General features: G+C 41.4%; 1 protein-coding gene across 1 annotated transcript; it reads left to right on the top strand.

The window, feature by feature from the left end:
- The first annotated feature begins 11877 nt into the window (after positions 1–11877).
- Positions 11878–15313, top strand: LOC117227825 (uncharacterized). The gene is made up of 4 exons (XM_033483350.2): positions 11878–11978; positions 12225–12354; positions 13591–13760; positions 13861–15313. The coding sequence occupies exons 1-4, from the start codon at positions 11967–11969 to the stop codon at positions 13999–14001; spliced, it is 453 nt and encodes a 150-aa protein (XP_033339241.2). The 5' UTR covers positions 11878–11966; the 3' UTR covers positions 14002–15313.
- The last annotated feature ends 1388 nt before the right edge of the window (positions 15314–16701 follow it).

Raw genomic sequence — 16701 nt, 5'->3', positions numbered from 1 at the left:
ATTAATTACAAAAATGAATTTCATTGTTTCTCTGAACACACGTTTCTCCGAAGTTGTTCTTGCTGTTCAACAAGAATGTACGTAATCATTTCCGGTGGAACGACACTTCCTTTCGGATCGCGCGATAGCATTCTTCCTACGAGATCTACTCCGATTCCTCGAGAACGCTCGCGCGGATAACACGATTGCTAACGAGATGCGAGGCGAGGAGGAGGTACGAGGAAGCAGGCAGGCAGGAAGATTATTTTCCGGGCGAGATACGTTTTCTGCGTAAGCAGGAATTGTCCCAGGCCCCGTCAGTCGCCGCCTCCTCTAACAATCCCGCGATTACTGGGATCAACGGAACCCGCGCGTATCGTCTTCTTCGTGCGTTTACTTTCGCCGCGGATTTTTCCGCATCGCGTGCTTCCATCCCTTCCTCGTTCCTTCACGGTCCGATCGCGCGGAGACCGAGCAAAGAGCCGCGCGCTCGCGTATCCGTCCCCGCGACGAAAGGATAACGAGTCCTGTCGGTCGTCGCGACTCACCACCGTGCCCGTGTACTCTGTGTTACCTCATTGTACGTACGTACGTACATACGTACGTATATCTCGCGTGAGACGATGCGCTCGGGGTGCTGGCGCTCTCGATCGAGCGCCGCTCGCTGGTGCGTTACTTTCCGGTTTCGCCGTGGCGATCGGAAAAACGGCGAGTGAAAGTCGACTTTGAACTTCGGTTTCTTCGTCCGGTTTCCCGTTGATCCTTTTACGAAAGGCGTCGACGGTCCTCCGGCCGGAGACCGTAAACCTCGCTCACGGTCGTAAAAAGTTTCGCGAACGACGCCCCGACATTTTTCCCTTTCCACGTTAATATATGCTTTTTTTTACGGGACGCGCAGCCGGCGCGGATCCGAATTCATCAAGGTCGGTCAATCGTATATTATATATAATTATTATATATTATATTATATATTATTATATATTATGTTATATATTATTATATATTATGTTATATATTATTATATATTATGTTATATATTATTATATATTATGTTATGTGCAGCCGATGCTCCGCCCTAACATCCAATGCCGCGTCGCGCCGGCCATCTGACGCAGCGGCACTGGCCGCAAGAGCGGGGGGCGTCAGCCATACGCGATCTCTCATTGGTCAGTGTTTTTCGTTAATAACTCGCAAACAAGGCCTCGTAGAACATTTTCGCTAAGGAAAAAGTTGCTACAAATGACCCCAGGAACCCCTCATTTTCCCGGAAATACCATAATTTTGGGACACCCTGTATACTATTCCGCACATCAGCAAATTAATTAAATCCATTCCCATCGCAAGAACTTTTTCGAATAACCCCGACAAAATAACCCAAACAGTTAATTTTACCTTTTCACGCGTGATCGCACATTTACCATAAAACAGATTACTATAATTGCAACCCCTAAAAAGGTTTCTGAACAGTCAAAACCACAGAAGAATCAGCAAAAGGTACTCGCCGTAACGAAACTGTGTTCGCGTAACGTCTCTCGATTATGTTTGATCGTCCCGACCAGTGATCCCGATTTCTCTCGAACGATAGAATTTTCGTCGAGAACGTAAGCTCTTACGTTCATTCTAGCGACGTTGCATCGGAATCCGTGAAATTCGCGTGCGAAAAGAAACTGTAAAACGCTAAGCCGCGACGGGATCGCTTTCGCGCGAGATTGTCTTTCGCAGCGATTTCTTTACGATATAACCAGCAGAATTTAGCTGGTTCGCATGGGCACCGTGCGCGCGTGTGTGCACCTGTACGGGGACGAAAAGTTAGGCGAAAGAACTGTGCGCTCGCCGCGAAAAAAAGTTTACGGTGAAAGTAAAATCCAAAGTGGAGCTCGGCTGTGGCTGTCTCTTCGTCCGAGGCGTTCCGAAGCGGGACGACGCGTCTCGTCGATTCCGGTTTAAACAGTCGAACATATACAGCGTGTCCTAAAAATGTCTCGCAATCCGGAAATGACGGGTTCCTCGGATCATTTGAAGCAGCTTCTTCCTTTGCAAAAGTTTTCTCCGAGGCACCGTTAACGAGTTATTAACGACAAACAGTGACCAATAAGAATCGAGTACGGCTGACGCGAGGCGGCCCAGCCAACCGGTGCACGAAGCCCAGTTCCGCTCATTGGCTCGGTCGCCTCGCGTCAGCCGAGCTCACCTCTCATTGGTCACTGTTTTTCGCTAATAACTCGTTAACGGTGCCTCGGAGAACATTTTTGTAAAGGAAAAAGTTGCTTCATATGACCTGAGGAACCCGCCACTTTCCGATTGCGAGACATTTTTGGAACACCCTGTATTATCTTCACGCCTAACGACACCACCTCGGCCGCATTCGCGCTGATCGATCGCTTTTTACGGGTCCGCGAACCCTTTGGGCCGAGGCTGGATCGATGCCGACGGTTAACCGAAGATTTCGTCGGCACATACGGCAGCGCGCCGTTGTAAAAACGGAACAGCGTACAACGTTCTCTCGCCTGTGGGAAATAACCGAATGTTCCTCCGGAGAGTTTCGCGAGGGGTGGGGGTGGTGAATGATGAAACGGAATGGCTGGAGCTACCTCTGATTCCCCACAGAGCTGGGCCCCGAGCACTTTAAAATATGCTCGTTCCGTTTTCTTCGTTGTTTCGTGCCGTTTAATGAAACCCGTATCGACTCGGATCGTCTGCGAGAACGTCGAGGAATTCTCTTCCAAGGCCGGAATTTGTTTCTCTGAAATCGAGTACGAACGGCGGGTTTCACGCGTTGTTCCGACGATTCGAAGAAGTCTTTTTTTTAACAGCTAAATTTCTACGAATTTAATCGTTGTATAATAAGCCTGATAATTGACGCCGTGTGCCGACGCGCTTCTTAATAATTGCACCGTTTATTAGTACACGGTTTATTATTATAACCGGCTAATAAAAACGGTGAAAGCAATCGCGTAGTAATTCCCTCGTACCAGCGTCCATCGCTAATATTATTGAATTAATTGTTTCGTGATCGAACTTGCGGTTTGTCTCCGCTTTCCAGGCAATTCCGAGAGAGAGAGAGAGAGAGAGAGAGAGAAAAAAGTTTATCGCTTCGTGATGTTCGAACGGAAGCCACGAGTGTCTATCTCTTCGGTTACATATTTAAACGAAAGATACTTACACCGAACTGGCTGTCGGTAATTTACGAAGGATCATCTTCCAATAAAAGTATTCTTCGCTTTTATAGCGTTCGCAGCGCATTTCCTACCGCACTGGCCCGAAGACGCCGTCATTTCTGTTTTGGAGAAACGCCAAGTTTGTTTATTCTTGCTGCACGAGCACCGAACTCTTTAATGGAAGAGCTGTTTCGGGTTTCGAAGTGTGTTTATTTAACTCTTCAGCCCTCGGTCGATGGTAAAATGTTATTTGTGGGAACGGAATTGTTCACACTTGTAGATAACATAGATAACGTATTCAACGTATTTATATATTTTTATAACGCATATTTATAACGTATATTATAATGTATATTTTAGGTAATGTGTTTATTATATATATTTAAAGTATCTCATAATTATGTTAATACCTGGAAAGAAATGATTCCCGAGGTTATTTGGAGTAACTTTTTCCTTTGCGAAAATGCGAGCCGCGGCTTCGTTTACGAGTTATTAACGAAAAAGCGCTGACCAATCAGAGGCGAGAATAGCTGTCGCGCGGCGGTCGAGCCAATCAGCGGAACTGGACTTCAACCGCTCATTGGCTCGACTGAGCTCGACTCCCATTGGCCAGCGTTTTTCGTTAATAACTCGTGAACGAACGCATTTTCTCTAAGGAAAAAGTTACTTGAAATCACATCAGGAATGCTCTAAGTTGAGCCATCGCTGCGAACGGAATACAGTAAACTCTTCCCAATTTTTCTCCAGCTTGTAAACGAAAATATTTATGTAATATTATAATAATAATGTAAAATAATATTAAAAATTACTATTATAGTTCTATATATTTAGATAATATTATAATAATAATATAAAATAATACTATAAATTATTATTATAGTTTTATACATTTAGATAATATTATGATAATAATATAAAATAATATTATAAATTATTATAATGATATATAATTATTATTATAAATTTACAATAATATTATAAAAACGGGGTTCAAGGCTCAAATAATCGTATCGCCTCTCCAATTTGACCATTTTTACTTACGATCTAAGCATCAATTAGGAAACATTTACTGTACTTTTTCATCTAACATGGACTCCGTTGACAATCGACGGTATTTAACCTAGACATAACCTAAATTTAGCGCACAAACCTTTCCGAAGCCACTGTCCGCAGCGTACAATTAAATTGCCAATTGCTCATCAACACCGAATCAGAATCAAAGATCTCCTCATCAGTCTTCTAAGACGCAAACGATTCCACAAAGTCTGTAGCAACGGTCTCCGCATCGTCGAAAGTACCTCAAAAGCAGCGCGAAAAATTCGATCGATATCATCCCGGAAAAAAAGCCGAGATTCCGAGATTCCGTTCTCAATGCCAGACGAACGGGCCATAAAGATTGAAGGAGCCGCTTTCACCTAATCAAAGGTGGCAGGTCAGCGGCGGGCTACATTCATTCCGATCCGAATCGGGAACAATGGGAGTCGTGGGTGTCCAATTGAACTCTGATCGCCGGTGGATCTCCGCGGCCGTAAAAAACTCTTGCTCGTCCAATTTGTTACGGTGGATATGCCCCGGCGGCTCTGGGCCGGGGCATATCGGCTGGCTAGGTAGCGTGTCGCGCGTCGCGTGCCGGCAGAAGAGCAGCTCTCGGAGCGGGAAGTCACAATAAACAGGCAAATAAACCGAGACGTTAAGTTAACGAGGCCGATCGCGAGGCCATCCCCTCCACCGTGCTCGTCCGCGCGGTGCGCGCGGTTCCCGTCCGGCTCGTCGTTGTCGTCGTCGTCGTCGTCATCGCGCTAGGGTGTTTATTCGCCGCTGTTGGTCCGGTTGAGCGAGTTTAATAAGGTGGGTCGCGAACTGCCGGTATTTACGTTTGATGGAAATGTTGTCCGTATAATATCGAGCGGCGGAAGTCCGTGCACACAGAGGCCGCGCGCGCGCCCCCTCACAAACCGTACCGAAATCCGAGACAAACTTTCCACCGTGAAATGATAGCCCACGGTTGCACGGTCTCCCATCCGGAGATATTACCATATTACATACTATCCGCGTTCGCAGTTGCCATTAACTTCTGATCTCTCTCTCTCTCTCTCTCTCTCTCTCTCTCTTTCTCTCTCTCTCTCTCTCTCTCTCATCTCCGGGCATCTGGGATTAATATATACGCCAGCAGACAACCAAATTGCGTTGCGCCGCTACCCGGCAACCGGGAGACTGCGGCCGAATAATTAAAGCCCAAGGATCGGGCCGCGGAGAGCCGAATTAGAATTAGTATTATTTGTTGTTTATTCATTGAATTCGTTCCTGGTCGGCGTCGCCGGCCGCCGTTGCAGATTTTCACGCGGAATTAGGTGAATCTTAGCACACGTATCGTCGCTCGTAAGAATCGTAGAAGATTAACTCGTTACAATAAATATTTCATATATATTATAATATTATAATATATACATATATATAATACAATTAATATTTTATAAATTTTAATAATAATTTATTCATAATTTATTAATAATAATTTTTAACTAGCTTTCGAAATTCATTTTTATTGTAATATATATGCAATATTATATATATTATATTATAATACATATATATATAATAATAATAATAATAATAATTATGTATTATATAATTGTATATATAATGTATCGTATAATTATGTTATAATAATAATATTATTAATTATATAATATAATATTTTATATATATATATAAAATATTACATATATATTACAATAAAAGTGGATTTTAAAACCTAGTTATAAAATTAGTGTCACCCACATGACACTCGCACAGCACTCAGTGTATAAAAATGATTTATTTTGTAAATCGGAAAATTTATTATAATTATCTTATTGGAAGAACCGCTGATAAAAAATGTAAGCAGAAGTTCAGTTCTGTTTGATCCGTAAGAAGCATTTCACATTTTCAATTTATCTTAAACATAGTCCACTAAATTTTAATATTCTTCCAAATGTTCGCTCCGAATCGCAAGTTCAATACAAAATATTTGATTTCTTCCATTCAATCGAGAGAGACAGATGCAATTTATAATCTCACGGTCCGTTAGTGACAGGGAACGAAGTGTTGCTAAATGATTTGCTACGTATGGCGTGATACAAATATAATGGTACGTCGTTCCGAGGCACGCGATACAAATGCGTTTTTAAAAGGAATTCTTTGTCGGTAACAATTTATCAATGGATTTACTGCGGATGTTTGCACGAATATTGATTTTCGCTGTCCGAGTGATCGACTTCGAAGTCAACGGGAACTTCGGAAACGGTGAAGTTTCGAAACGATGGTTGCTATAGTTTCGATTTACTAAAACTTTACGGGGGGGGCGATGCTTTTCATAGTTAATTGTAAAGGAAACGAATCAATTCTCTAAAGTTTCGCTGCAGTTGCAACTCTATAACAACGAAATTAACAATAAATGAGTTGTATGGAATTTAAAACAATAGTTCTTGCTGCTTCACGTAAAATCGGCAGCAGGTATATGATTTGCGGAAACGTGAAATTTTCTATTTTTTAACACTTTTACTGTTCCGCCAATAACCATGAAAATCTCATAAAATTCAAGCATTTTCTATGATCATATTGAAATTGAAAAGATAGATTGTAGATATCGACTACTTTCTTTTACAACATTCTTACGTTTTGTAGATCCGAGTAAGATTAGGAAGATGTAATAGATTAGGTATAATAAATCATTCTTTCACCTATAAAGTGCCTCATAAAAGTCTTCGAACGATTACTAGTACCTTTAGAGACATCGATTACGCTGTTGGAAAGCGTTAAAAAGTGTCGTCTCAAAACAACCGCATTTTAACAGAATTCCAAAGCTCTGAATTGCGTTCTTCGCACTTCGAGCTACCATTTGTGCTAAAAAAGAATATAGCATAGAAGAAAGTCGAATATTCAATAACATCTAGAAGCAACAAATTGCATAAACATTCGGTCTTGAGAGATTAGGTCGATTAGTTTAACAGTTGGACAAAAGATCGTTTGAGATAATTGCTTTGTCTCAGAATAAACCGGACGAATAAGCAAAATAGTAATCGATTTTCAGAATTTTCATATAGTTTATGTACTTAATAATTTAATAATTGTTAATAGTTTATAGCTTGCGCGTGCCCATTTTTTAATAGACGGTAGAATATCACGATTATTCGGTCTGGTCGAAGAAACTCGAACGTTTGGATATATATATATATATATATATATATATATATATATATATATATATATAATGGAACAGTTTTATATTCACAATGCTATTGAAATTTTTACGATCCGTCCAACAGAACAATGTTCGGTGATCATATAATAGAAAACTCATAAAACTCCGATAATCGAGGTACTACTGTATTCTAATCGCTTTTCACTTTTACGAGTTATACGACTTATCCAAGTTAATTTTATGAGAAAACAGCGAAGTTCCTGGACCATAATATTTAAAGTAAATATCGTTTTCTGAACTTTAACTCGAAATGCAAATTCCTCCTGGATTTATGCGAGGGAACCATACTTACGCTTTCAGAAGCTTTCAAGATAGATATTCATTGCTTCAAGAGAACGTCAAAAGATGCATTGATAGAAAACACATTCCGAATGCTCGTATAACTCGTTCGCATCTCTTTTATTTATTCATGGACTATTCCATATGCAACTCGTATAATTTCAAAATACATAATTACATCCTTAATTGTTGAGCCTTCGTGAACAACGCAGTTAGTGGTTTAATTGCGTTAACACTAACTTAATTGCTTTAATACTAGAACTACCAAATTAGTTAAAATGACTATTGAAATTTTAACGATTCGTCCAACGAAACAATGTTCAGTGGTCATATAATAAAAATATAAATCAGAATCAGAAATCAACGATTATAAAAACGAGGTGCAAGGATCGAATAATCGTGTCTCTTCTTCCCAAATTGCCCATTTTCGTGCACAATTTCAGCGCGAATTAGGAAGAAATTCCTGTAGAGCCATTAGATTTACGAAGTTCGTTAGGGAAATCGATCCTGCTTCAATCGTTCGCTAATTAAAACCGTCGGAAATTCGAAGCGATCGGTCGAGGCGATTTGGCTTCACGACGAGCACTTATCGTATCAAAATTGCGCGAATTGGAGTTTTCATTCGTGCTTCGACCGGTTTTCCTTGATTCTTCGAACCTTTCACGGGTATCGAAACGAAGTTAAAGTAAGCACTGCAGTAAGCACGCTCCGCTCGTTTCCGATATTCTAGCAGCTCGCCAGCAAACAGCGGCCGCTTATATTTCCTGGTAATTAAAAATCGCGGCAAACAGACGAAAGAAAAAAAGAAAGAAAGAAATAATGAAAGAAACGATTTTATCAAACACTCCCAAGGATGATAGAAGAATGGAGCGCGCACGCTTTCTGATCTTGTCTGCGAATCACTCGTGCCGTTGTCGATTTAAGCCGGCCCGAATTCCGCTTTTACAGGAACAAAGATCGCCGTAACCGATCGCTTTTTCGCAAGAAGTCCTTTCACGTGGCGAACGCGTTCGGACTTTCATTTCATCGCTCCGAAAAATTTGATCCGCTTTGAGTGTCTTTACCGGGAGTGTTCTTCACCTTCACTTCCGGTAAGCCAGAGTTTTGCGCGTACACACACACACACACGCATACAAACATACATATATAGATATATACATACATACAAACATACATGTATATGCATACATACATACAAACATACATGTATATGCATACATACATACATAAATGTACATGTACATGCATACGTGGACGGCCGCGCGCCGCCGGTTCGCTACGCCCGAAAAAGAAACTGTCTTCGCGGTCGGAATTTCTCGTTTCATCGAACTGAATCTCTCGATTGAATTTCGTGATGCGTGGTCGGTCACGATCGCTATGGATCTACACGCGATGCTAATGGACCCGTTTCTTTTCCCCTTTCTTTCACGTTGTTTTGGCGCGGGTTATGAAAGTGAGGCCGCTAATGACATCGGACTCTCATAACTGCTGCAGAGACGTTCACTTCCGGTAAATGTAGCAGCAATGTAAATTTGCGGTTGCAACTCGAGGTGCTTTTGATCTTCCGCTTTGCCGGCGACTTTGCCGGATTTCTGGCCGCCGCGCCGCGTTACACGTGTTTCATTCTCGCAAGCCGCAACGCCGGCTGGCTCCTATCTCTCAATGAGGATGATTAATAAACTGCGAACACTTCCACGTAGCCTTCGGCCGACCGGGGAACTCATTTTGATGGCAGCTCTGAAAGGAGCATTATTTTCGATGCGGTCTTTAACGGATTCTTCGGTGTGGTAATGACTGCAAGGAAATTGTTTATGAGAGCGGACGTCGTGGTGGCCTATTAACCCTTTGCAGTCGAAGCTAATTGAACTGGAAATCTAGAACATGATCTCTGATCTACGGTGTTTCTATTTGATAGGATTTATTGCGATTTGCGCGTATGAAATTGTGCCTGTCAGCAAGTACGATGCAATTTTAACGGGTTTTTAAAAATATAAGCGAGTCTGATGCTCTTGGAATGATTTTGAAAAATAGTATGTTGATTTTTAATCACGTCTCCGAGTCGCCACTCGAGTGCGAAGGGTTGACATAATCGGTGATCACGCTTTCTTCGCGATCGAGGAAAATTTTTTTTCATCGCTTCATCGAATATTAATTATTTTTTATGAGATTTAGTTTGCATAGAATAGCCTAATTGCGTCCTCGGTTTTGGAAGATTTCGTAATGCACTTCTATGGACGGAGTAAATTTATAATTAACACTAAAACTAATGCCCTAAAAGCCCTAAATGCAACTAATGTATGTTAGTTTATAACAATAACAAGATTGGAATTATTCGAACTTCGCACGGTTTCTATTATAATATATGGTTAATTAAAATAGTTTATCTAAAAATTTGTTGCAGAAATAATATCAAACAACATCAGGAATTGTTGTAGAAAAAATAGGAAACCAGTCATTTTGACTAATTTTGTAGTTCTAGTGTTAAAGCAATTAAGTTAGTGCTAGCGCAATTAAGCCACTAACTGCGTTGTTCAAGAAGGCTCAACAATTAAGGATGTAATTATGTATTTAGAAATTATACGAGTTGCATATGGAATAGTCCATGAATAAATAAAAGAGATACGAACGAGTTATACGAGCATTCGGAATGTGTTTTCTATCAATGCATCTTTTGACGTTCTCTTGAAGCAATGAATATCTATCTTGAAAGGTTCAGAAAGCGTAAGTATGGTTCCCTCTCATAAATCCAGGAGGAATTTGCATTTCGAGTTAAAGTTCAGAAAACGATATTTACTTTAAATATTATGGTCCGGGAACTTCGCTGTTTTCTCATAAAATTAACTTGAATAAGTCGTATAACTCGTAAAAGTGAAAAGCGATTAGAATACAGTAGTACCTCGATTATCGGAGTTTTATGAGTTTTCTATTATATGACCACCGAACATTGTTCTGTTGGACGGATCGTAAAAATTTCAATAGCAATGTGAATATAAAACTGTTCCATTATATATATCCAAACGTTCGAGTTTCTTCGACCAGACCGAGTAATCGTGATATTCTACCGTCTATTAAAAAATGGGCACGCGTAAGCTATAAACTATTAACAATTATTAAATTATTAAATACATAATCTATATGAAAATTCTGAAAATCGATTACTATTTTGCTTATTCGACCGGTTTATTCTGAGACAAAGCAATTATCTCAAACGATCTTTTGTACACCAACAAATTTGAGTTAATAAAAAGAATACAGAATATAAAAAAGTCGAATAATCAATAACACCTAGAAGCAAGGAATTGCATAAACATTCGGTCTTGAGATGTTAGGTCAGTTAACACTAGATTTACGGAACCCGTCATAATGACGGGTCATTAATACTTTAATTTTCGATTATTACCTAAATTGTAGATTACAATAGATAATAATATTACAGATTATTACGATTATTACATTCACGAGTTATTTATTCAATTTATATGTTACTTACAGCAAATGTTTCGATAATGCTTGTCAAAAATCAGAATAAACGTCTTACTGTTACTTTTACAAACTAATATAGAACAGCTGTTTCTTGTGTGCGCCGTAAATCTAGTGTTAAACGCGTATATTTAAATAACAGAGAATATGATAACGAAAGCATCTGCAAATGCCTACTGCGATCGCGTCAATACAGGTCGACACATCGTTCACGCTCTTTCGAAAAGTGTCGTTTCAATACAGCCACATTTTAACAGAATTCCAAAGCTTCGCATTTCGTTGTTCGATCTCGGCGAGGATATCCCAGCGCCGGCAAAGAGGAACGAGAACGAGAAGTAGACCGCGCGGTAGATTTTCCGAAGCGCGTCGTCACCCGTAATCATCGGTAAACAGTCCTGGCCCGAGCGCATCGGCCTACTCTTCCCATCGATCAGAAAGCGTTCGTTGGATCGGAACGCGTTACACTAACGACGGGACAGTCGAACGGCGCGGCGCGTGTACTTCCGGTGTCCGCGATCGCGCGTAATCCCGCGATCCGGTGCGCCGCGCGCGCCGCGGCGGTTGTTGGTTCAATGAACCGCGTGAAAAATGAAACGGGAACCTTTCATATTCATCGTCGTCGAGCAGAGTTCGGCCTTAGGTTGGCGGGTGGCGAGACCCGATTCACTGTATCTAGGAAAGGGTCGACGGTCTAGCGGAAGGAATCAGTGAAAGGTGGTGGAATCGATGTTCGTATATAAGCTCCCTGCTCCAGAACCGCAGACATTCAACGCTCGATCCTTCCGCGCAGACAATTGATACACGCCCACGCCCGAAAACCTGCAACCATGAACCGAATCGTAAGAAAATCGGGCGGCGCGCCGCCGCGGTCGCACGCGTCACAGGAAAATTATTCGGGACGCCGCGCCGGTGTCAATTTATCAGAAAATTGAATCTAAACGGTCTCGGACACCGGCCCCTCCCCCCCGACTCTCTTTTTCCTGTTCGCGGACGACTGGAGGCGGCTCGATAGAGAAACGAAGGATAGTGATTTACGGGTAACCATTTATCAGCCGAACGGATGATTAACGATCGAATGTTTACAGATTGCTCTTGTTGGTCTCTTGGTGGCGCTCGTAGGCGTGGCTTCCGCGAGCCATCTGGACGAGGATCACGGCCACTCGACCTACGAGGAAAAATCCCAGCCTGTGGAGATACCGATCTATAAGAAATATGGTGATACATTTTTTTTTCAATCATTCTACATAAGTACGGTAATTTCGCCCTAATTCGTGGTCAGAAGTCGATGGTATATTTTAGGTAAATTAACAAGGGTAAATTCTCCGTAATTGAGGCGAAGCTTGGAGACAAACATGGACAGTTTGGGAAGAGGAGGACCGATTATTATAAAAACGAGCCGCGAGGCTCGAATAATCGTACCTCCTCTTCCCAAATTGTCTATATTTGCGCAGAATCTGAGCGTCAATTAGGGAGAACTAACTGTACATCGATGTTTAAAATTATAATAAATTCTCTCCAATTGTCGCTCAGCTTCTAAACAGAAATTTGAGAAGAAGAAATGCGATTATTCAAGCCACGTAGCTCGTTTTTATAGTTATTGGCCATCGGCGACTATAAAAACGAGGCGCAAGGCTCGAATAATCGCATCTCCTCTTCCCAAATCGTCCATTTTGTTTGAGGGACAATTGCGGAGAATTTACTGCATGTGCATACAAAATTGCAATATGGTCTTTTCAACACTTTGACGAAAATCGATTCAGCATTATAAAGAAACGTATCATAATTATATTATTATTAAAATGTAGCCTATTTATATTATTAACAAAGTATATCATAATTACACTATTAAAAAGTGTATCATAATTACACTATTAGCATTTTGACCGTCGCGTCACCCATATACCAGCGACAGAATTATTTAAAATTTACTTTTTAATCACCCCCTTTTCATGCCGATAATTTTATTCAATTTTATTCATTTTATTCAATTTTATTAATAATTTTATTCATTCATATTCGCAAGTGACAAGAATATTGAACGACTAATTACGTTATATAAAATTTTGCTTTGTAATTATCCTTAAATTAAACGAAATACCATAATTTTCTGTGAAATATTTAAGATTCTCAACGCGGCCGTCAAAGTGTTAAGAAAGAGATCGCGGATTTTATACATTTACGAAAAACGTGACTACAAATAATTTGCAACGGCGAATAACCTTGACGTAACCTTGCGTCTCGTTTCCACAGTTTCCGCCAATCGCCAACTATTTTAAATCGCCAATTTTTAAGCCGCAAGATTATCATCGGACAATCGTATCTCCTCTCCCGAAATTCTCCGCTTTCGCGCGCAATCCGAGAGCACACAAATTAGGAAGAAATTACCAGCATCGCGAATTTAACCTCGCCGAGCCGCGTACGGCATACTGACCAGGTACAATAAATTTTCAGCGATACCGATTCCCCATCCGGTGCCAGTTCAAGTACCCCAGAAGATCGAGATTCCGATTCCTCAGCCGCAGAACGTTCCCATCGAGATTCCGCAACCTTATCCGGTCGAGGTGATCAAACACGTCGAGATCCCGGTGGAAAAGCCCGAGCCGGTCGTCGTCGAGAAGCATGTGAGTATCGAATCCTAGAATACAGCTCCGCGGATCGCAGAATCCCGCGACGATTCCTTGTACAATTATTCTAACGAGCGACGATTATGCTGTTATACAGGTGCCGTTCGTCGTCGAGAAGCCGTATCCGGTCTACGTGGAGAAGAAGTTCCCAATCCCGGTCGCGAAGCCGTACCCGGTCCATGTGCCGATCTACAAGCACGTGTTCCATTACACCTCGAAAGGCAAAGGATGGCACTAAGCTGCTGGACGACGTTGTCGTGCCTCCAGAGACGTTCCTCGCTGGACCTCGCACCCGCGGCTCTACCTGGAAACGGAAATTATTTAATTACATGTGGAGCGAGCGGTCCGCGCGACGACTCCGCGCCGAGATTGTCGCCGACAATCTCGTTGCCAATGTTGAATTTGTTATTATTGTAATTTTATACACTCGTTAAGTTTTTTACCAGTTTTCGTAGAAGATATATATCGTTAATAAATGATTTTGAAGAAAGAAAGAAAAGAGGCAAAAAGATCGAGAAGGAAGCAGAAAGATCGCAAGCTGCGCGGATCGTTGCGAGCGAGTAAACGCGGTCGCGTGCGCGCGTCGAGCGGCGCGAATAATTCAATTAGCGGATATCGTGGAAGATGATCGGACAGGAAACGCCACTGGGTCGCGCGGCGCTGGTCGGCGAGGGATCCTCCTCTTCCTGCCTCGTTATCGTGACAATGGGGAAGCGCGTAATCTTTTCCGGCCGTTTCCTCGTCATCCGGCCTGTTACCGATCGATCTGGAAAGAAACCAGCCGCCGGACCGGCCGTGCCGCCCCGATCTTGATTGACCATAATGAGCCCGAGACAGCGCTCGGCGTTCCTGCATCGAAACCACTTTTACTTGGGATACACTTTCACTGTTCCGCTCGCCGATACGCGGCGGCACACCGTGTGCACACACCATTCGAATCTTCCGAGAGACTTCTCTCTCTCCTTAGGCCACGCCCCTCTCTCTACGACCGGCTGCGCCCCCCTCGCCGCGCGCCGTTGCGCTCGAAACCGTGCACACACGACGTATAAATATCTCCGGTTGTTGTACCGAGCACTTCACGGCCTCGGGCGATCGCGTTTACGAGGATTGGAACGCGTTACCGCGTGTCCGAGAGAACGTGTGTTCGAAAGTTTGATGAACGGCGAGCGATGATCGATGCAGATCCCGACGCTCCGTCTGCGTGTTAGATCTTGAAGCGTTCACGATTTACGAGGACTGCGAAGCCAGAGGGATCTGCGGAATATAAACAATCTGCCTTTAGTTCTCGTCTCGTTGATGTTGTTTCGTAGTTTTTGCGAATTCGAATCGCGAGAAGCGTTGTTCTTGAAAAAATTTACCAAAATTGATGTATAATGTAATCGCGACGTCACGTGTTGTATAATATTAACCACGCAAATATTGCGTTATTGTTGTATTACGAAAATTGGTAACGAAAATTGTGCAATAATCTGCAATCTACTAATTACTGTGTTATATGTGTTGATGTAACTGTTCGAGTATTTAAATAAAATTGCATTATCTCGTGATAATTCAGACATTGTAATTCGATGAAACTCTTTCACCTTCACTTTTCTTGTTAAAGACATTGCATTGAACAAACAAAGTTGTTTGGCGTGAACAGAAGCGAACATATTTTTTATTTTGTTAAAAAAGAAAGATGGCAAGAAATTAATTGTTGTCGCGTATGCTTCGCTTGATACCGAGGTACATTTGTTCGAGACATTTTTTTATAGAGCTTGTAATTTACGAGCAAAATGAAGCTTAAAGAGTTAAATGATTCACCCGGTATTATTATAGATTATTATAGAAATTATTTATTATATATTATATATATTATATTTATTTATTATTATCTATATTATATTATATATTACATTCATATATCATAATCATTATAGAAATCGCATAAACATGCACAGTATAGTAATTACGATGGGCTCGTACTCATCAAGATCAGATAGCGGACAGCATGCATTACGTTCATTCTAATGCAGAAATGCAAAAGTATCTTGTTCTTTAAACATTGTTATGATCGCACATCTTATCCGCAGCACGTTAAAGTGCACTTGTTACAATCGTGTAATCCGAGTGTAGTTTCTAATTACCGAAGAGGAAAGAAAACTCGTATCTCACGAGGAAAGAACCTTACGATTCTCATTTCACTCTTATTACCGTTGATAGCTTGTACCGAAAAAGTAAACTTAGAATTCGCGAAACGTTGATTATTCTCGGCATCGTATTTCAATGAAATTAAAATCTCGAATTACTTTGCAACCGCGGCAACGAGACTTCTGCACCTTTTTCCTGCAAAGAATAGATAAGTAGCACCGCTTTTAGAAAAATGCTGCTACAAGAAACAAGTAAACCTCAACGAACACTTGATTCGTTTATTACTTCTTCTGACGATAACCACTTCTTGCCTTTTATGTAACAATACTAATGTTCCGTTGAACGAAAGTTGTCGATGTCGAGTAGCTTGTTGACTGTAAAGTTAAATAAATTAATCTACAAGTACAAAGAAAATTCCCTTAGTAAATTCTCGTTCATTGTTTAACGCTCTAACTTCCGCCTCACCCATGCATGACGGAATTATTTATTTATTTTGATTTTTCCGCCGATCTATTACATCTCCCTAATTCCATTAGAACGCACAAACCATAAGAACAGCGGGAAAGTAATCGATGCCATATAATTCAGCTCTCCAATTTTTCAATTTAATTAAATAGAATAATATAATTCTACAGAATTTTTGAGGTTATCCGCGTGGCAGTCAAAGCGTCAAGCAACCAGAGTCACCCCGAGCAAATAATTGTTGCCGCACAGAAAGCGAATGAACATCGACAAGAATTATGCGAATGCTGGGCGGAGATCGCGCCATCGGCGCGAAAGCTGCAGTTCTTCGGGATCGCGTGTCCGC

This window comes from Megalopta genalis, chromosome 8, assembly GCF_051020955.1.
Source record: "Megalopta genalis isolate 19385.01 chromosome 8, iyMegGena1_principal, whole genome shotgun sequence".
Lineage (NCBI taxonomy): Eukaryota > Metazoa > Arthropoda > Insecta > Hymenoptera > Halictidae > Megalopta > Megalopta genalis.
The sequence above is the reverse complement of the archived record's forward strand: the minus strand, read 5'-3'. Positions and strand labels throughout refer to the sequence as shown.

Coding starts and splice junctions, on each gene's coding strand:
- LOC117227825 (XM_033483350.2), top strand. Junction 12,355..13,590: donor ACCGATCTATAAGAAATATG/GTGATACATTTT, acceptor ATAAATTTTCAG/CGATACCGATTCCCCATCCG. Junction 13,761..13,860: donor CGGTCGTCGTCGAGAAGCAT/GTGAGTATCGAA, acceptor GCTGTTATACAG/GTGCCGTTCGTCGTCGAGAA.